At 41.3% G+C, this 22,220-nt stretch overlaps 1 protein-coding gene across 6 annotated transcripts in view; it reads right to left on the bottom strand.

Annotated features, from left to right (window-relative positions):
• VPS13B (vacuolar protein sorting 13 homolog B) overlaps positions 1 to 22,220 on the bottom strand; it is a 368,719-nt gene that overhangs the window by 91,185 nt on the left and 255,314 nt on the right. For all 6 annotated transcript variants that reach the window (XR_014010614.1, XM_081204225.1, XM_081204222.1 and 3 more), the window contains exon 36: positions 13,748 to 14,152. Coding sequence is in view for 5 of the 6 variants with exons in the window: in XM_081204225.1 (XP_081060351.1) it covers positions 13,748 to 14,152 (405 nt within the window). In the remaining variant the exon portion in view is untranslated. The remainder of the gene's footprint in view (positions 1 to 13,747; positions 14,153 to 22,220) is intronic.

Here is a 22,220-nt window from a genome sequence, read left to right as displayed (position 1 = left end):
GCCGCGCTCTCCTTCCTGCCTCGCTTTGCTGCCTCCTCCCCCCCACCCCCAAAGCTTGGAGGTTCCCCGGCAAGGGGGAGGAAAAAAAATTGAAACTTACACTTTCGTGCGTCCCTCCCGGCGTGACGCTGCGCGCTGACGTCACGGGGCTGTAATGGTGGTGTGCCTCGAGATTTTTTTCATCAAACAAGTGTGCCTTTGCCCAAAAAAGGTTGGGAAACACTGCTCTAACTGACCATTGGCCAGTGTGATCATCCCTCCGCTGTACAGGTGTGAGTACCAATTCTCGTGCAGGGAAAACAGCATCACCAACGTGTAAGAGGTTGATATAAATAAAAATAGTAGGAAATGCAATGGAAGCTACCTTCCTCTACCCACAGCTAAAACACAACTGTGCACAAGCGCAGTACATGCCTGACTCACTCAGGTCCTCTGTCATAAAAAAGATTTGGAAGCAGCTTTTGACTATGCATGTTCAGGGAAGGAAGCAGGCAGCAGGTGAGAATTCTATTATGCCAACCTATTGCTGCCTAGTCACTCTCACCTGAATGGATTTCTCCGCACACTGGGCTAGTGGAAAATTTTGAAGTGCAGGAGCTCATGGTGACAACTTCCATGACTGCACCACCAAAGAGGGACTAAAAATGCTACTTTCTAAAAGTAAAGAACCAATAAACCTTTTGGTCTTTTAAAATAGCGCGGAAGAGGCTTTTGCCGGGTAAATGAATGAAACTCACAAGTTTTCAGCACTGGCAACTAGTGCTCCTGCAAGTGACATAATCACTCCTGCAATGAAAATAGTACTGGAGGTATGCTCCCTCACGCCCCTGCTCTTCTATGCCATTGCCCTCTTAAAATCATGTCACAAAGGGATACATATATCGTTTGTTCCTTGCTTCTAATAAAGCTTCCTTCCTCAGTACTTCCCCTTTTAAGATCTCATTAGGACTCTAATGAGGTATCTGAAGAAAGAGAAATGAGAGAGGGAAATTACCCCCATTTCCTTCCCTATGTGCAGTACTCATTGCAACAAAATTGTTACCAGGTCGTTCGGCTGTTGCCCATGAACATGCAACCCTTTAATATCAAGATGCAACCTGCATGTGTCTTTAGCTAATAGCAGAAAGCTACTAAGATAAGAGCAATGCAATGTTCCAGAGACAAGGACCTTCCTCTTCAGCCCCTTTTGGTCCACATCTACTTCTGAAAGGTTTATTTCTGAGGACCAGAAGCATTTTTTGCAATGCAGAATTACGTAATGGAACCCAAGCACCCTTTCACTGAGCTAACATCTCCAAAGTTAGTTTCACTGCTTGTAATAAATGCAGCTATGGCTATCCAGGGATCCTGGTTAACCAAGTCCTACCATCACTAAACATAAATGGGAGTGGGCCATAAAAACAGAGGCCTATTACCTATTATTTAAATCACTGTTGAGCCACAGAACCACCCCAAAATTTTTCTACTGCCCTAAACATCAACACGTGTGATTAGATGGGTGTGCCCACAATCCCTTGTGATGTTCCCAAACTGTCCTCTAATGCTGAAAGGGATCCCGGGGCAAATTCTGCTTCCTTGGCATAGCTGAAATTGTCACTTGGCTTGCTTGGCACTGTAAAAATATTATACCACAAAGCCTGATCCAAGAAAAGCCTTGTATACTTTTCACCAAAGGGCATATCTAGAAGCCTACAACAGCATCAATGCTGGAATATACTGTATTTTCAATTAGGTGGGATAGTGATAAAGAGACATTCCAAGTGGTATGAATTTCATTCAAGCCCCAATGATCTATAAAAGAAAAAGGCTCTATGAATTTCAAGCGATGATGATTTACATTGTGCAAAAGAACAGCACTGGGATGCAGGACAATTTTGAAATGTATTCTTTTATTTTAATCTTACTAAGAGCCAGAATTTTCCTCAAGGACATTATAACTTTCTTCTTCAGCTGTTCTGTTCCGTCTTTGAGGTGAAATAAATCTTGCTATATAAATCACAGCACACCTAATGAAGGGGAATATTCAGTCAGAAGTCACACAAAGTGCAATCATGAGAGGGTTAACGGAGTAAGTACTTTAAAAACAGCTGAAGACAGACAGCTATGAACATACAGCAAGAATAATGGTGAGTGAAATAAGGCATGGGCTTTAGTAAAGCTTCTTTCAGTGGAGCATCACATTCAGAGAAATCTCAATAGGTTGCCATGTGTGGACAAACGGAATTTGCATCCTAAAGGGAAGAAGCGCAGAAGCACCAATGGAACATATATCACTGTGCCCAGAGTCTTATTTTAGGATTTCTAAGCACCTGGTTGAATTACAAAGTATGAGCTGAACTTATAAGGGTACTTTCCTATGACTGAATAGCTCCGCTTGAAAAGATGAAATGAAGTGAAATTCCCCTTCCCACTCACCCAAAGGACTTTATACAGCTTCCTCCAGCCTCCCTCAAAAACCGACCGTAGAATTTGTTCTTGCCTTTAAACAGATTAAATCATGGCAACAATTTCAACTCAACCTGATATGGCAGCTCACTGAATCAATGTATCTTCGCAAACGACTGTTGTGATATCCAGAAGTTAACACGCTCAGCTTGCATCGCCGCTCGCTGTGCCCTCGCATACTTTTCAGGGAGCGCAATAATTTAGCACGAGGAGCAAGCAGTTTCACGACTTTTAAAAATAGCCCTTCAGGAGACTAATAAAAATGAAGCACTTGGTTTGGATGATGTTTACAAAATGCTGCCAGCCTTACATTGTCAGGCTCTGCTTTGATCTATAATAGCACTCGGATGTACCACCGTGCTGATGGAGCAAGAGACAATCGGGCTTCTTTACAACGAGGCTTCTGTATGTCATTATAAAGATTAGTCTGGGATGACATATGTTAGCAAAGAATATCCAGGTATTCTTTATACAGCTGGAAATGATTTAGGACCACTTGACAAATCCGCAAGTCTGTGGATGGATACTATCCAGAAGCTGATTTGCATGACAATTACATCAAACTGAATTATTAAAATCCTATAAAACCAAAGGCTGCCCACCACCATTTGACTTATTTATCTTTGTTGAAAATGAGATGCTAAAACATGTTGCACAGTGATAGTTGAGAGGAGCAAATAAGTAAGGGCAAGGGTCTTCTATTTGCAAACAGCAAAATTCCAGTGGTTCATGTATTTTGTATTTTCCCCAGGGTATTTGAGTATACATACATACATACATAATTATATTTGTATGTTATACTGCAAGGAGGAGGGAATCTTAGAGCACCCTTCACCTTTCCATTTCGTTCTCTTGCAATTCTTCCACAAAATCTATAATGCCTTCAAGGTACATCCTGCTTGTTTTTGGTCCATAAGCAAGACGAAAAGTAAGCCTGCTTCATTCCCATTCCACAGCTAATACTAGCCGCCACTGCCTGTGAATCCCAGTTAATGGGAACCACATGGGGAGATTGCTGTTGTGTTCAATTCCTGCTTGCAGGCTTTCCATAGTTGGCCACTATAAGAACAGGATGCCATTGGCCATTGGCCTGATCCAGCAGGACATCTCTAATGGGCTTATGCTCTTAAAACTAATGAGGGATAAAGGTAAAGGGACCCCTGACCATTAGGTCCAGTTGTGGCCGACTCTGGGGTTGCGGCGCTCATCTCGCTTTATTGGCCGAGGGAGAAGGCGTACAGCTTCCAGGTCATGTGGCCAGCATGACTAAGCCGCTTCTGACGAACCAGAGCAGCGTACGGAAACACCGTTTACCTTCCCGCTGGAGCAGTACCTATTTATTGACTTGCACTTTGACGTGCTTTCAAACTCCTAAGTTGGCAGGAGCAGGGACCGAGCAATGGGAGCTCACACTGTCACGGGGATTCGAACCGCCGACCTTCTGATGCAGTTATTTACTCCCTGAAAGGGTCTCTCAAGTGCTCAAGGGAAGCGCTGTCCCCATATAGATGTGTTCTTTCTCGGATCCCCCCACTGTCCAATTTTAAACGGTCAATGGGGTTTCAAAAGATTATGCAGAGACTCACACACTTGAATATTAAAAGATGAAAGCACAGAGCTGTTGAGCAGGTACACCAGTTAAGAGAAATTGTGTGCTAAATGGAATGACCAGACCAACACCATCAGCAAAGAAACAGAAGACATCAAGTTAAGTGAAAATGCTAGCAATGATCGAGTACAATGAATTAGACTACTGGATTTCTCATTAGTGTGAAACAGAGTCTTGTGATGGTTCATTCTCCCCAAGAGTACTATATTTCTGCATTACCAATTAACCATTCTTCACCGAGAGAGTTTTTCAGCATTGTATATGGCCACATGTGGGCTCTGTAAAAACACAATATGTGTTACCAATGGTAAACAGAAATTAATGACCTTGAACAGACCAAATCCTTGAATTCATCATTAATGTATGTCCCTCCTGCATTACAGCAGCTCTGGCAGCTTGAGCATGTATTTTCTTCAAGTACTTCAAACACAAAGAATTCAGGAACATCTATTACTTTAATCCATTGCAGGCAGTGCTTGATTTAACTTTATTGGCTGTGCTGGCGGTAGTGGGATATATATTGAGGGGCAGACAGCAATGCTCTCTTACGCATCTTTTCAAAAGGGCTTAATTATATTTTATAGCCTGGGCCAGGAGTCCTGCTTGTTTTGTGTCTAACAAGGTTCAAGTGGAGTTCAGGCCAGTGATGAATCAGAAGCAAAGTCAAAGATGGTTATCTTTATGAAATGAGCTCATCTCCATTTAAGCAAGGCTAAGCAGGTACATCATGTTCAATACTGAATGCTAAACAGCCTGGAAATCACAAGATAGCCAGTGATTTGATAATTTTTGATTTATTTATTGTTTCAGCAACTTGGTTCACAGCAAATACTGCCCTAATTCTGGACACTTTTTCACTTTCAGTCAACTACTATTTTATGCATAGAATGATCTACTAAATAAATGACTACGAGAATGCAGTTCAAAACAATTAAACCTTATGCTTGAAAATGGTATAGTAGTTTATTACTACCCAACTGGGAAATAAGGAAATGACAATATGGGAGTGTTCAGACAGAACATTTTAAAGTAGCAATACTCCTAAGTACACTTTCCATTTTTCTGTAGGGCAAGCCCCTCTTAAAGCATGTGCAGAAAAAGTTTCTGGAAGATTGTGTCCCTAATCTCGGGAGTCTCCCTTCCATCTTCTATTTACTAGATCCCAGCTGTTCCAGCAAAGTATAACTTTACAGCTAACAATATTCTGATAGTAGTTTTATAATAGTAAAATATAATGTGTCAGGTCCAGGACTCCAATGTACCGATGTCATGCACAGCACATACATCAATTTAATAAACAAAATGTTCCTTTCTCAGAGGATATGCGATTACATCCATTATGAATGTAACAGTAAGGGGGGAAACGTTTTGAAAGGAACAAAATAGTTTAAGATCAGTCCATCTGAATGTCATCCCTGCTTTGCACTTTCCTAAGTGAACTGGCAGGTGGAACTACAGTTTTAATGGGCATATATCTTTTGAGTGTTTTCTTTCCCAAAATCAGCAAGCTACAGTTAATTTGTATTTATTTGGGGGGGAGATAGGACATGCCAGTTCATCAGTAGCAACTCTGAACTCTATTATAAAGTAACAGTAGGGAACCTGACCAGGATTAATAGTGGTACTCAGTCCTGGGATTAGGTGGTGTCTGATTTCATGGATTTTAGGCCATCTGTTCTTCCCTCCTACATTTAGTTCTGCAGAACTATAAACGCACCTCTACCTCAGGGACTATAGAAAGGAATTAGAATTGTTCTGCTTTTCATTATCACAAGATTCAGTAACTCATTTCATTGTCAGGATAATCCCCTTTTACTCTTTCTTTTGCGCTTGTAGGGTATGCCAAAATGACAAATAAAATCCCAGATGTTAGAGACCTGATGAGGTCTCCACCTTTCCTTGAGTGTTGTGTTTAAGCTACTTGGGACACAGTGTCAAAACTGACAGGACCCTGATGCCTACACCCAATATTCATTATGGTTCGTTAGTGATTTGTATAGCTGTCTACAGGCTGAACTTCCACTTCAATCCTCGGTGGCCATTAAAATGTTTAGTTTGTCCTCTGGCTTTTACTGACAAAGAATTCATTTCCTATTGTTCAAGTGTTGGAAAGAGTTTACAGTTCTTTCTAAAAGTAACAAAGGTCTTCTGGGTGCTGTAAATGGATTGTTACTCTAGCATATTATTTTAGGTAGTCAAAATTAATTTGATGTTTTATTTCTCCTTAGGCTAACTTATAGATCTGAAGAATCCAAGGGCCATTGCAACATCTTAGTAGCGTTCTCTCATGAGAACCAGTTAATTCTCAGTTGGGGAAGAATGTTTTCTGCTCAATACTCATCATTAACCGCTCTGATTTCTAAAATTTTGCAAATATTTCCACTGCACTACATTTTGAAGAATTTTGAAGAAATTCAGACTATTTTTTTGTTTGTGTTGCTGAATATTTAAAGATAAAATATCTCACACAATAAAAACCACAACAGATGTTATTCTGAAGTGCAGCTATACAGTTCACTGCATTTCCTTCTCTAGCCCAAGGCACTTAAGTCCTTTCTGGCTAAAGAGGTTTGTTGTTTTAAATGGATCCTTTCACTTTGCAGAATGCATATATCACTACTCTTTCCTTCCACCTCAAGACCATTTAAGGACTAACTGTTTGCAAAATGTATTTATAGCTTTGCTTGCATAATTTTGAGGTGCACCAAAGGAAACTAAAAAAAAAACACAACCCGCCATTTTTAGAAGGTTTATACAGTATAAATATTTTTATAAACAAACACCTAACTTTAACCACAAACTGGTTATAAGCAACACCTTAATTTTCTTTTATCGTGACGTATCTTACTTGCCTTTACACTAAACTAAAAAGGAAAAAGTTCCAAAATGCTACAACCTTTCCTCATAGTGGAAGTGGCCTAGGACCCACCAGTGGGCTATGGGCTTCAGTGTCACAGCCTGTCATGGGCCTCTTCCTCACTAGCCCGCCCCATCTCCTAGCTGTGCCATGGTATTTTTGGTTAGATCACTGCCAGAATAAGCTACTGCTTGCATACTGAGTAAAGCTGGTTGGATTACAGAGGGTTTTGGGGGGGGGAGGTGGAGGAGGGGGGGTCTCCCTCCTCTGAGGGGAAAGGATAAGAGGAGTTTTGAAGAATATTAGAAAATGAGATAATAATACTAATGCATTGTAAGTTGGAGCCATACAATATACACATCTACAGTATTTGACGTAGATATCCCTTGTTTGCATTGAAAAGTTAAATAATAATTTTAAACAGAATATACATTTCTAAAAGCTTGGTATAGAACTCAAGACCCAATTCTATTTAAATAACTCCAATCTTATTTAATATCTATATGAGGTCTCCGGGGGAGATCTCAAGGAGATTTGGGGTGAGGTGTTACCAGCATACTGATGATTCCAACTCTTTTGCTCAGTAACATCTGGATCAGAAGAGGCTGAGCAGGTGCTAAATTGCTGCCTGGATGCAGTCGTGGGCTGAATCTAGACAAGGCAAATATCCTATGGATGGGTAGTTAGTCCCCAGGTCCAGGAATGGATTGTGCACCAGCTCTGAATGGCGTTGTATTTCCTCTATAGGTGCATAGTCTGAGGACACTCCTATAGCCAGTTATTGCTGTCTCTAGGGACTCAGGTGACCTCAGTGGTTCAAAGTGCACAACACCAACTATGATTGTTCCTGGACAGGGACTGTCTTGCCATGGTGGCCCATGCATTGGGAGCATTATGATTAGATTACTTTAATGTGCTGTCTGTGGAGCTCCACTTGCACCTAGCTTGGAAGTTACAGCCTGTGCAAAATGCTAGGGTGCTTAGCGGGGCAACTTCTAACACTTTGTTTTTTGTTTTGTGCATTGCTCAGTTTGCAATATACAGTTGTGTTGTTTTAAATCTTATTTTCATCTAGCTTTTAGGAATGTTATTGTTTTTATGTAAACCACTTATTTTTTATTATTACATTAAGCATTATAAACATTTCACACATAAATATGAAACGTGATTAGCTCCAAGTGGAAGAACAGACTACCTAACCACAAGGCATGCGTCACCACTGTGTCTGTTTTGGAATTCTGCTAGCTTGAGTTTCTGCACACAGAAGACTCAAGCGGTGGCTCTGCAAGCAGGATCCCTCAGAGCATGTTCTGCGGGTGGAATTTCTCTACATGGATCAAGGCGTTGTTGTCATTTTTAAAGAAAAAATATATAAAGAAAAAATATAATATATTTTACAACTAGTAAAAGGAAACCACATTTTTCAGAATTATGAAAGTACAAAGTAGGACAAAAACCTAGCTATTAAAATTCCTGATTAAAAGGTCCTAATTAGTAATATCTGGGGGGAAATATTTTAATGCAAGGTTATCAGTTAATCAAAACTCTTTTAAAGTCATTAGTCGAGGTCATAAGCTTTTGTTTTTGCCTCCACGAAGGAGGAAACATGCCTACAACACATTCCCAAGCGAGGGTTTTAAAAATGGTTCTCGGCACATAAGATTCCTCTTACATTACAAACCAACTTCCATCTCTTACACAAAGACTCATCTGGAAAAAAGGCCTTTTACACTGTTTATAAAATACTGTCAAATAAAATTTGTAAAAAAACATATTTCACTAAAAATAGCTTGCGTAAGTAAGGGATTAGAGTAGTTTCTGCTGCTATAATTGTTCCTTTGTAGTTTTTTCCATGATGTTTTCTGAACAGCGCCTTTTGACTATGTTTATTAAAGTCAGCACATCAAAAAGGATCAAAGCCAATGCTAGTGAGAACTAAAATAAAAAACCAAGTGTGTTGTGTTGTCTCATGGGAGAATTATGCAGATTCAAGTAAACAAGTGCAAATTGTTGAGGTTTTAATGAACATTTTCTACAATTATTGAATCTGAAGTCATTCCTTATTATAACATCTGTACAGCAGATGGCCATTCTGTATAAAAGGCAAGCAATGCTATTTTGTCTGTTTTAACAGTCCATCTGAGATGACTACTTTTTGTCATTGTACGCCATTTGCTTCAGCAAATAATTCGTAAAATGCAGCTGCTGCAGATGGTCACCATAGTTATGCGATTGTAAAAACCCGAAACACAGTGAAGTATTTGTGTATTAGTTTCATATGCCAACATCAGCTCTATTCAGCTCAAAAGGTATATCCATAAAACTTGAAAAATAAAAAGGGGCCGACTGACATATTTTTAATATTATACTCTCTCTTTTTTTAGATGTAGCTACTGCAATTTTATGTTCAGGCAAACTACGCTTACCTGTGGAACTATATATTTCCACAGTAAAACTTTAATAAAAATATATATTCTATGGCAGTCCTATCTGAATTTTTTATCAGCTAATGTATAACTGAATGAAAAATCAATGCATTTATCCTATTGTTCCCATGAGTATTTTCTATTTTTAAAATTACACGAAATGCCTGAGATTAAAACACATGAAACATGCTTTGCTACTGATTAAAAACAAGAAAGTATTCATTTCATTAATTATTACAGCCAGACCAAGAAACTGCTGGGAGGTCTTTGGGTTTATTTGTTTGTTTGTTTTTTGATCAACTTCAAATTCATTATTGCTACAGTAAGAGAAATACGAAATCACTTTGCCTTTCCCTCTTCACAATCTGGTTAGTGATGTTCTTCCCCTTCAAAGATTAATTTTCATTTTAATTAGGTCTGACACTGCTATGACTTTATTACGCGTTCTTACTGAATTAAAAACATTCTTGAGATTTGCATGCAGTTTGCTTTTAAATTCACAGTCTTGCTCTCCTCCCTCATACCATGCATGTGTATGAGCATAACTGACTGCAGAAGAATGTGCTAGTTCTCATTCAAACGTTCAACCTGCATGTGGGCTGTGCCACTTCAGTCACTCCCATGATGGGTTCCTCCCACCTGGACCCTTCCCCATCTGCAAAAAAATACCTAGCATGTCAGGGAGAAGGGCAGATTATAATGCTTCTCCCTTGCATATCAGAAAACTATGTGGAGGAGATTTCTAGAATGGAGGAATATGCCATCATCAATGGGAATCAGTGGTTTGTGAGCTACTGTGAAGTCCCACTACAGCCACAGGAGCGAGGGCTACTGTCAGGTGTGGAAGTGGTTGCTCGCGAGTAACCAGGCAGGACTCCGACCTGTCTGTTACAGGTTTTATTGGTGCAAACGTTTTACAGTGCAGAACCCCAAAGTTCATGTCCGTCTTAGTCACTTGCAGGTTCCGGGAGCTGCCCCTTCCGGTTTCTCCCCCAACGTAAGAACTTAGACACCCCAAATCTCCGCCTCCCCTCCTTACGTTTCACCCCTCTGCGCAAGCTGGGTGACGGGAATGGCATGTCTGTTTCCTGGCCAGCCGGGCTAGGTGAGGCACTTGGGCTCTCAGTCGCATCTTTGAGCCCTCTCCTCGCCTGGCTACCCCCTTCCCCCTCTGCTCCACTGGAGGTATGGCTTCCCTCACCACTGGAGAAGGAGCTGCTCCTCAGCAGCGTCAGAGGCTCTCTGTATTCCCCTGCCCCCCTCCCCTGTTCCAATGGCAGTCCCCTGACAGCTACCAATCCTTTTCCCCACACTGCATAGCACCACCTCACATTTCTCTTCCAGGCAGGGGCAGAAGGCAGACGGTGGCAGCAGCTGCTCCTTGCCATTGATCTTCTTTTGCCTGCCCAAAGAAATGAAATGGTGAGTGGCAACATCTGTTAGGAGCAGCCACCACAACAACTCATGAGGAAAGGGGCACAGTCTGTTTGCTTTCCCAAGCAAGCCACAGAGCAAGTGGTAATGGTCTGTCTGATTCTCTGGGCCACGACTGTTGCTCTTGGTCACCACTGCCACCTGCCAACTTGGGTGAGTGGGCACATGAGTGAGGGTGACTGTCAAGCTGCAGTCACTTGGGCTTAGGTCTTGCAGATGAGGAGGTGCCTTCAAGACCCGGAACCAGGTCTGGGTACAACCCACCCATTCACTAGGATTATGTTGTCAAAACAGATGGATGAAGTTCAAGAAACAGTGATACCTACTGCTCAGCCTGCCCAATTGCTCTTTACAGCCTCATATAGAACAGGACGGACCCTGGACTTGGAGATAAGAGGGACTTCTTGTAGAAACTGAAACATACCAGACGAGCAATAACGCAAGAGAAGCCGAGGGAAAGCGTTTGAAAAGGACAATCGGAACTGACAAGATGGGCTCATAAGTACGTAAATATGTTAAGAATGCCGTGTATTCTTTCCTGCCGGTGGTCTTTCATGCTACAATTGAGACACAACTAGAAAAGGGTGGGAATGCCTTAGCTCCTCTTGTCTGTACAGCAGTTTATTAATGGATAAAAATTATTTTGGCCTCTAGCACTTCCACAGTCTTTCATGTTCTATGAACCTTAAATTTTTCATTTTTAACTTTTAAAACAATAAAAAGTGCTAAGATTTATTGGCCCGAGAAGGAAGATTCCTGATGAAAAAGCTATAAATCACCTCGCTTGGCCTGGAACTTATATTTCTCAGCTACAAATCGCTATCTTTATCTCTTAAGCTACTTATGCCAACTCACTAAAACCTGGCCAATATCCAGTGAGGAAAATGTACAATTTAAATGACTTTTATTATGAGATTCCCCAACATAGCATTAAAAAATAGCACTAAAGCCAAACACTGAATGATAAACCACTTATGATCCATGCTTTTCAGTTGAGCTTTGTGTTCTTCCAATAATTAATAGAATTAGTGGAGAAAATTTGGAACTTGATTTCATAATTTCATCATGGATTCCATGCCCCCCCAAAGGATGGTTGAATTATAATTTTTTAAAAAAATAAATCTATGGCATATTGATTTAGTTAGTATATGCTAAGTAGTATTTCATCCCCGGTTCAGTACGCTTCCAATATTTCAATAAAAGACCAAATGTTCTACAGTTGTTCGGACTTAACAGCTATGGTTTATATTTGTCTTATCTGTGTTTTATATAAACAAGTCAACACCAAACCTTTGCTTACACAGCCAGCTTGCCTTAATAAACTATGATTAAGATCAACCATAGTTTGTCCTGGTTTGGACAAAATGACAAGCTGCTATTAGTCAAAATTGGAAGCCAAAGCTCTCTGATCTTCTCTTTGTGGCTGTGCCACAATAGGAGAAGTGGCAGCGGAGTGTTATGAGCTCAAGGTTTGTCTAGAGTTGTTCCCATAATGGCAATCATAGTCCATTGTTTTATTGAACAAACGGGACAGATGTCTCAAATTCTGTTGGGTGATATTCACATGCCACTCACTAGGCTCTAGGAAAACCAGGTCACAGGAAAAAGGGAAAGACCACAGAATTGTGCACACTCCTCAAAGCACTCCACACTCACTCTTGTATATTTGACATCAGTGAACCAGATCAGAATGAAACCTAGTACACTCATAAGCCCAATTCATGTGTAATCGTGTAACGCTAGAATGAAGGAAGTGAGGCCTTCCAGATAAAAACTATCATCAAATCTGATGATTGGCAGTACTGACTGTTGAGAGATGGAGTCTAACAACCTCTGGAGGGTCACAAATTCCCCAGCCCTCATGGCTTAACATTGTGAGAACATCCTGCAGTGAGCCTCAGGCATACATGTTCATCTCTTCATTCTTCTCTTTATGCATCAAGGGGAACAATTGAAAGCTTCCACGTTTAGTTTTGAATTAACCACAGTTTACCATTATATCTGAATCTGGGGGAACACATGTTTATTTTAGCTGTGGTTAGTCTGAATAATTCAGGCTCTGAAACTACAGCTAGTGGATTTGAACTAGTTGGTTTAAATAACCACAGGTAGAATAGATTATGGTTTCCTGTGTCTGGGCACCACAAGAAACTGATTTATTCAACATTGAAATTCTCCTATTGTTCTTGAAATGCTAAACTATGGTTTCACATTTTGTCTGAACTGATCCAGAAACTCACTTAAATTATCTGGTTAATTTTTGCACTGGGTTAGTACTAACAACTAATGCCAAGCCTAGGTAGAAAGGTGGTGGTGGTAACAATTAATATGTGCAAGAGGGGAGGCACAAGATCACATGTTCTAAACCTTGGTTTATCTGAACTGGGCCTATGATGGCGAATTGTACTGATCCTCTGAGCACATAGTAGATACCACAAAGTTTCTTAGAACACAGTCATGGGTGTCATTCATACACATATAATGCAGGAGCATATTCAATAAATCATTTGGTACTTTTATATGCTATTGCATCTTATGGAGCCAATGCTTTACTCAAGTTGATAGCTTGCAAATTAATCAATATAAACAAATTGTATTCTAGTTCAGAGTCCAAAGCATATTATAAGTGTTGCATTATTTCCGTTTCAAGCACATATATTATTTTAAATTATTTTAGCAGTTTCCTCAATGTAACTAAACCATACACATATTCTGACATGCAAATTAAATAATAAGCAGAATTAAAGTTCTGTTTTCAGGGATCAAATCTAAGCAAAATTGCATAAACCACAGGTGAGCCATGGAATAAAATTGTTTCTAGAGATCTCTTGCATTTAAGTACTGGAAATGGGAGCAACAGACAGTCATGTCAATCCACTGGTACTACCAGTGCCTTGTGTCTAATTCAAGTTGCTTCTATCTCAGCGTTCTCATGATACCACTGTGATAAACAAGTATGACTTAAAATGTTCTTACCTTTGCTCTTCGAGCTAGCTTTGACACTCAAATTTCCACTGAGATTTGATAAAGATGTTAATAGGCAGGGTTTCCTAGGATCTGGACGAGTTTCCATAGAAATGACAATCTGAGTGGTGTGGATAGAAACCTTCTGACAAAAGGAAATGCCCATCCATAAGTTTTCTTGGGATGCCTTTTGTCCTCCATCACCATGGTCTTCAGAGTCAGAAATCTGGCTTTTGTAACACTGGGATGTTAATGTGTCATCCTTCTTTGGAAGGCTATCAGCTGCTGAAGCATTTTCCTCCTGAGTCTCATCATCACTTTTGCTTCTGATCTTTTTCAGAAATTGCTTTATTTGATCCAACTTGACAAAGCTCAAATTTGCTTTCAGAGGCTTTGATATATCCACATTTATCTCCGCTGTGGGACAAATAGGAAAGTAGGGGTGGAGAGAGAAATTTGTCTTAACCATTTCCCCCCCTATAAAAATTATGCATCCTCAAACAATTACTTAATTTACTGTAAAATGAAAGTTCAATCCAACTGCTTTTCAAAGAAGGTAATAACCTGGCTTCCTACTTCAAAGTTAATTAATTAGTGGACTTCACTTCATCATGTTTATTAATTTCAATGAACCTACTCTGAGTAAAACATAGTTGAATACAACCCAAATTCTTCAGCAATCTGTTCTTGGCTAATTGCATTTATAATTTCATAAATATTCAAAGTGCAGCCCTTCCAGCAAATGTTTTAACAAAACACATAATGAGAAGAACATTGTTTTGCAGATGGGGGGAGGGATTATGTAGTAAAAGTGTTGGGAATCCTTAAAGTAAAACTATGCAAAGGAAAAATTGTGGTTATGCTGCTTCTCCTCCAGTCCTGCTGCAGTCCTGCTACCCAGAGGTAAGCCATGGCTTGGCTTTGCATTACAGTACTTAATTCGTTCCGGAGGTCCGTTCTTAACCTGAAACTGTTCTTAACCTGAAGCACCACTTTAGATAGTGGGGCCTCCTGCTGCCGCCGCGCCGCCGGAGCACGATTTCTGTTCTCATCCTGAAGCAAAGTTCTTAACCCGAAGCACTATTTCTGGGTTAGCGGAGTCTGTAACCTGAAGCATATGTAACCTGAGGTACCACTGTACATCTAAACCTGAGTTCATGGATTGTTTCACTTTAGACAAAGTGTGGAGAAGCTTTGGCCCTCCAGATGGTGATGAACAACAACTCTTGTCATTCCTGGCCATTGGACATGCTTGCTGGGGCTGACTGGAGTTGTAGTTCAGCTACATTTGCAGAGCCAAGGGTTCCCCACACCTGCTTCAAACAACCCATGAGCTTTAGCCAAAGTTGGTTCTTGATGTACGGCTTGTGGGGGGGGGGAGAGGAACCATGAACCTGAGCTCAGCTGTAATGCTAAACCAAACTATGCCTTAGTCCTAGGTAACATGGCAACAACAGGACCAGAAAAGCATCACAGCACAAGTTTTTCCTAGGAACACGCTCCCATAGTCACACTTAGCCATGGTTTAGTTTAACTTTATGTGTGAACTGGACCACAGTCTGGACCAAAGGTTTCCTTTCTGGAAGTTCATGTTACTAAACTGCCAAACACCCTTTTAAGCTTTCCTGAGGGACTGCTGAAAATCTTCAGTGTGCTCATGCTCCTTACTGGATTGTAGACATTATTCCCATTTAACTATTGAATTCAAAATCTCAGTTCTTCTTAATCTTTTTGCCAAATTGGAACTGGAACATGCATACTTGGAAGTTTATCTGATGCCAACTGAACTTGCTTCCAATGTAGTGTCTGTAGGGAGGTCGTTCTAGTTGTTCACCTGATGCTATCTGAGAGGTATGTTCCTTAACGATATCTTTAAAAGTGTGTAATGTGAAAAGCTTGCCTCTTTTCTCCTTTTCTTCTTGATCCAAATGTTAAAGCTAACAATCTTGCCCAGCCTTTCCTATTGCTTATACATGATGCCGGAATAATGATACAATGAACCAACGACCTATCCTATACTTTTATTTCATTTCTTTTCTTGGCCATTATTCTTCTCCATGCCCTGAATTTCTACTTTAATTGTCCAGCTCTTGATGCTCCCATTCATTAAAATAATTTCTCTGTGCATTTTAGTTCAGCTTCCTCCATTGTTCAAGTCATGTCAGTATTTCTCAAATATTTCTCAAATTCAGTATTTCTCAAACTTGGGTCCCCAGCTATTGTTGGACTACAGCTCCCACCATCCCTGACCACTGTCCTGCTAGCTAGGAATGACGGGAGTTGTAGTCCAACAACAGCTGGGGACCCAAGTCTGAGAAACACTGCACTAAGCCAAATCATTGCTTAGCATGATGCAGGCTCAGGGAAAGGAGATTGAGATCTTTTTGCAGCTGTGCTGCACTGAGTTAATCCATAGTTTCACTTAAGAGTCCCCCAGACCAGGGTTTAGCTCTCCCAGACCAACCTCAAGCCATAAACCGTAGGGCTTGGTTGTAGCATGTGCTTAATCTGGAGAGAGCTAAACCACAAGCCTTGGCTTTGATGACATGCTAAGGCAAGCAGTGTCTACGTTCAGCATGGTGCAGCAGCAAAATTACCAGAGGAGAGTGAAGCAGCCTCTAACTCCTCTTCAGGAAGCTGTACACTCATGTGTTCATTTATTTATTGAATATAATTTATATACCACTTTACACCAGAGGTTCATTATTAGCCATGATTTAGTTTAGCATATCCAGGTCACTGTGGAATCTATCAGAATGGCAGAGGAGGAAGGGAACAGAAGAGGACAGAAACTCGTTCTTTTTGCTTCCCACTGTTGGTATTTTCACTATCCTACTTTGCAAGTACATATGGAAAAAGCAGTATGTACCATCACAATCATGATCCATTACAATCATGATTTGCTCCTTCTTGGATAGATATTCTGGGGGCTAAGGTAGCTGTAGTTGTGGAGTATGAATTGGTGAAAACTATCTCCCTTTCCCTCTGTCAGCTGAGTCATCCACTGGATCAAAAGCCCTCCAGTTCACCAACTGAAACACCCAAGGAATACAATTAAGACCATCATCCATAATTCAGCAGCAATTATGTTCAGTTTCTGTTAATTGGTTCTCGTGGGAAACTTGCAGATTCTAGCTTCACCAATTAACTCAAGCTGGTGTCAATTTACTCTTGGCAGAAAGCCCAGGTCTGCTTGACCTAGAAACTACTCACTCTGATTGGTTAACGAGCAGCACTCAACTCTGTTATCTAGGGATTGCTAGCACAGTTTGATGTGAGGTGTGTTAGGAGTTAGAAGTGCTGTGTATGGTTATGAGAGAGAGAAAGAAAGATAGGATTTTTTTGCTTTGTTTTGTATGCAGAAACTCTGCTGGTTTTATTTTTTCCTTTTTTAATAAATCCTGTAAATAGTTATTCTGAGTCTAGCTGACTAGTCATTACCGCCGCAACTAGCTTCCTCGCTGTGCAGGAAAACTCTGCTATGTTTGGGCTAAAGCCAGTAGGGCTATGCCTGACACTTCAAAGTTCCATGAGGTTATGGGCATTGTGCTGCCAGCCTGAGTTGCGGTGGTGTCAGCATCAACGGCGTTGGTTCCAGTAGTTCCAGAAGTTGTTGTTCTCTGGCTGGTTCCTGACCGTGGTGAGCTGGTGACGCAGCGGATACAAGGACAACAGCTGCAGCGTGTGAGTGCTGGGTGCTGTGGTTCCTGTTTTCTCTCTCGGTGGTCGTGAGTAGCTGGTTCCAGGTTCCAGGGACATCGCTCTCAAGATGGCCTCACAACCAGTTCAGATGGCTTTTGAGCGTCTGAATGACTCCAATTACTTGCTGTGGTCGGAACGCATGCAGGCAGTGCTGCAGAGGGATCGTCTCTGGCAAGTGGTGAGTAAGTTTCCTGCGAAGCCTGATGATGAAGACCTTGATAAAGACCAAAGAGCAAGGGCCACAATTGTCTTGGGGCTGGAAGATTCCCAGTTGCCGTATGTGAGGGGAATCAAGACAGCTAGAGGTGTGTGGCAAGCACTTAAAGAACTCCATGTGCGTGAGACAGCGGTTTCCAAGCTGTTCATTCGCAAGGCATTGTACAAGGCAACGTTACAGCCTGGGGTTACAATGCAGGAACACCTACACAGTTTACAGTTAAAGTTTTCTGCGCTACAGGAAAGAGACTGTGCACTAGACCAGCAGGAGAAGGTGGCTATTATTTTGAGTTCTCTCCCGGAAAGCTGGGATAATCTAGTTTTGTCTCTAGAAGGCATACAGGAGCATGATTTATCAGTCAGTTACGTTACTGGGCGTTTGATTGAAGAATGGCAGAAGAGGCAAGAAAGGTCGGTGGCTGCAGAGACTTCTACTGGCGGGCGGTTTGGAAGGAGTTCTCATGCCGTGCCAGAGGTGAAGCAAAAGCAACGTACTGGTGAGGAGTCAGCGTTTGCTGTTAGGCGTTGTTTCCGATGTGGGTCTTCAGCGCATCTAAAACAACAATGTCCGGAGTTGGTCAAGTCTCAGTTGCCGGTGCAGGAGCAGAGACGAGATCAGCAGCAGCAGCAGCGTAAAAGGAAATTCTTCAAACGAAAACAGTCGGCTCAGCTGGTGACCGGCGAGGTCAAGATTGCTGATGAGAAACAAGCGGTCTGGGTGGTCGATTCGGGAGCGTCTCGCCACATCGTGAATTCAGATGAATTGTTTGTTTCCAAGAACTCAGCACAGCGCAGCCAGGTGGCTCTAGCAGACGGAAGTACTTCCGAAGTGATTTCGGGGGGTGCAGTTTTTGTTCCTTGTCTTCGTGAATGCCTGCAAAATGTACTTTGTGTGCCGTCATTAAGGAGCAATCTGATGTCTGTAGATTGTTTGCTAAAAGCTGGGTTTAAAGTGTATTTTGAAGGAGACAGTTGCATTATTAAGAAGGCTGGTGAGATTTTAGGCACTGCTAAGTCAGAGGGAGGCTTGTTTTGGCTTAAAGCAGGATCTCAAGTTGCAGCAGTAGTCAGTAAATCTCAGCCTGCAGTGAATAACAAAGCTATACATGACAACTGTGTGCACTTATTGCATAGGAAAATGGGGCATGCTTGCTGGAAAAGTGTACTAAAAATGTCTGAATTGGCTGATGGGGGTAATTTAAAGAGTTGTAACAAGTACCTTGATTGTAATGTGTGTAAAAAGGTTAAAACCCACAGAGTCTCTTACCCCAGAAGTGACAGAGTTAGTGAGTCACCGCTACAGCTGGTTCACATGGACGTAATTGGTCCATTTGCTGTAAGCAGGGGTGGATCGCGTTTTTCACTAACAATTGTGGATGACGCCACGCGTTACTCCTGGGTTTTTTCCCATGAAGAATAAGGGTGACGTGTTCACTAAGTTTAAAGGCTGGGTGGCATCTGTGGAAAGATTTCTGTCTGTTAAACTCAAAAGGATTCAGACGGACAGAGGTGGCGAATTTATGTCAAATGCCTTTAGAGATTGGTTACAAAAGCGTGGCATTGGGCATAGGAAAACGAACGTTTTTTCCCCAGAGGAGAATGGCGTTGCAGAGCGAAAAAACAGATCTTTACAAGATATGATGTTTGCCATGCTTGATGATGCTGATTTGCCCATGTCTTATTGGGGGAGAGCATGCTCACCGCGTGTTATCTCCAAAATAGGCTCTTTCATCAAACAATAGGTACAACCCCGTATTTCAAATTGTTTCAGAAAAAACCTAAAATTGACCATTTGCATGTGTTTGGATCGAAAGCCTGGGTATTAATTCCGAAACAAATGAGAAAGAAGGGAGATCCTAAGACCAAACAGCTAGTGTTTGTGGGTTACCAGGAGCTGGGAAAAGGTTTCCGTTTTGCTGAAGGGACAAATGGCATTGTGATCTCCAGGAATGCCAGTTTTTGTGAACATAGTGGCTGGGAGAGACTACATGCCAATACTGAGGTTTGGTTTGAACCTTCTCAGGAGCTCCATGACTCTGAAGGTAGACACAGAGAATCAGAGTCTGAGGGGGAGGAAAGTTCAGATAAGAGCTCTCAAGAAAGTGGAGTTAGCCAGAGCCCAGTTGCTAAGCAACAAAAGAGAGGTCGTAGTTCTGAGGAGGAAAGTGGGTCAGAAGAAAAATTTTCTCCCAGAAGATCTAAAAGACAAAACAAAGGAGTGCCTCCGGTGCGTTTTTCTCCTGATACTGCAAATGTGTTTAGTGTAATTGCAGAACCCAAGAGTTTTCAGGAGGTGTTAAAGTTACCAAAAGAGGAGGCAGAGCTCTGGAAACAGGCAATGGAGGAAGAGATGTCCTCTCTGAATGAGCACAAGGTCTTTACACCAGTAGCAGCGCCTGAGGGGGCAAAGATTGTAGGCTGCAGGTGGGTGTACAAAAGACTCAGGCCCGGTTAGGACATATCTAGGGTTGGAAGTGTGCTGGGCCCAAGATGGCAGCTGCCTAATTAGTCAGCAGAACAAAGTTAAACAACTACTGACTACATACAGGATGCAGGATTGCAAAGGGGCAGCGGTGCCTATGGATCCAGGTTTCATAAAAACACTTCACATAGATGAGAGTCCTGAATTTGAACATCCTGATGTATATCACTCTGTAATTGGAAGTTTATTGTATCTAGCACAGTGGTCCAGACCTGATATTAGCTATGCAGTAGGCATATTAAGTAGATTGGTCTCAAAACCCACACTAAATGCCTGGAAAGGGGTAAAACAAGTTCTGAGGTATCTCAAACAGACAATTGGCTATATGTTACAATTAAATTCTTCCGAGGATGAAATGTTGAGTTGCTACTGTGATAGTGACTGGGGAAATTTGCCAGATAGAAAATCTGTCACAGGACTAGTCATAATGGTCGGTGGAGCTTTAATCAGCTGGCGGTCACGCAAGCAAGACGTTGTAAGTGTGTCATCAACGGAATCAGAGTACGCCGCATTGAGTGAATTGTGCAACGAGGTGATTTATTTCAAGCATTTGTTAGCAGATTTAAATGTAAATTGTGGAGAACCGGTACAAGTTTACATTGATAATCAAGCTTGTATAACCTTAAGTAAAACAGAGGGTTTCAAATCGCGTTCCAAACATATCTCTGTAAAATACCAAAATGTACGTTGCTGTGTACAAGACAATGTAATCACCTGTACTTATGTATCAAGTGAAGAAAATGTAGCAGATGTATTAACTAAACCATTGGCAAAGATAAAGAACAAGCGAATGTGCAAGGGTTTAGGTTTGCTGGAAAAATGATCTCCTACATAGGTGTATTTGGTGTTAATTGTTCAGCAGAATCTGTGAGGGGGTGTTCAGTTTCTGTTAATTGGTTCTCGTGGGAAACTTGCAGATTCTAGCTTCACCAATTAACTCAAGCTGGTGTCAATTTACTCTTGGCAGAAAGCCCAGGTCTGCTTGACCTAGAAACTACTCACTCTGATTGGTTAACGAGCAGCACTCAACTCTGTTATCTAGGGATTGCTAGCACAGTTTGATGTGAGGTGTGTTAGGAGTTAGAAGTGCTGTGTATGGTTATGAGAGAGAGAAAGAAAGATAGGATTTTTTTGCTTTGTTTTGTATGCAGAAACTCTGCTGGTTTTATTTTTTCCTTTTTTAATAAATCCTGTAAATAGTTATTCTGAGTCTAGCTGACTAGTCATTACCGCCGCAACTAGCTTCCTCGCTGTGCAGGAAAACTCTGCTATGTTTGGGCTAAAGCCAGTAGGGCTATGCCTGACACTTCAAAGTTCCATGAAATTAATCTATCCAAAAAGTGAAAACCTAAAAGCTCAAGAGCTTTTGGGGTGTGAAGAGAGACACTTGATGAAAACAAAAGCAAGACTATGAAGATTGTGATATCTCATCTGGATGGAGAAGGTGCAATTTCTTGCTGTTTGAAGCATTTCCTAGAACTATGCTTTGCAACAACTAAAACCATACCTGTGTTAATGAATATTTACTATCTGGCACAGTTTTCTTCATTCTATTAAGAAATGCAGCTATCCAATTACGTCACTATTTCAAAAACCTATTTGTAACAAAGCAATGAAAAAAAACCCTACTGGAGTGTTCGAGTGTTTTTGCAAATGACCCTAAGTTAATTAGAAAAGTCTGCACCCCGGTCAGTTCCCCTTCTCACATGTCAGCTCTCATTAAATCAAAAAATTCTCATTTCAAAGTTAACCAACACCATGGTTAACAAAACTGTTAAACTGGGATCAAGTGGGCACATTCCTAGGTTTATATATGATGTCATGCTAAGCAGCCCACAGCTGAACTCGCAAAAATATGAATGATTTTTCAATATAGTAAGTATCTGATCTAATGCTAATTCTCTCTCTATAGGCTAACTGTGCTGGGAACAGGTGGCCCTGCTTTCAATTATGGAGGGCTAACATGCCAGTGTGAGGCCTGGATTAGTTCACCTTCTCACAGGGAATTTGCCTCGGTTGGGAATGGATTTATTATGGCTTCACACATGGAATGGAGCTCATGTCAACTGAGGGCAGTGACACATC

The sequence above is a fragment of the Podarcis bocagei genome, assembly GCF_964188305.1.
Source record: "Podarcis bocagei genome assembly, chromosome: 8".
In the NCBI taxonomy this organism is placed as follows: domain Eukaryota; kingdom Metazoa; phylum Chordata; class Lepidosauria; order Squamata; family Lacertidae; genus Podarcis; species Podarcis bocagei.
This window is presented reverse-complemented; position numbering and strand designations above follow the sequence as displayed.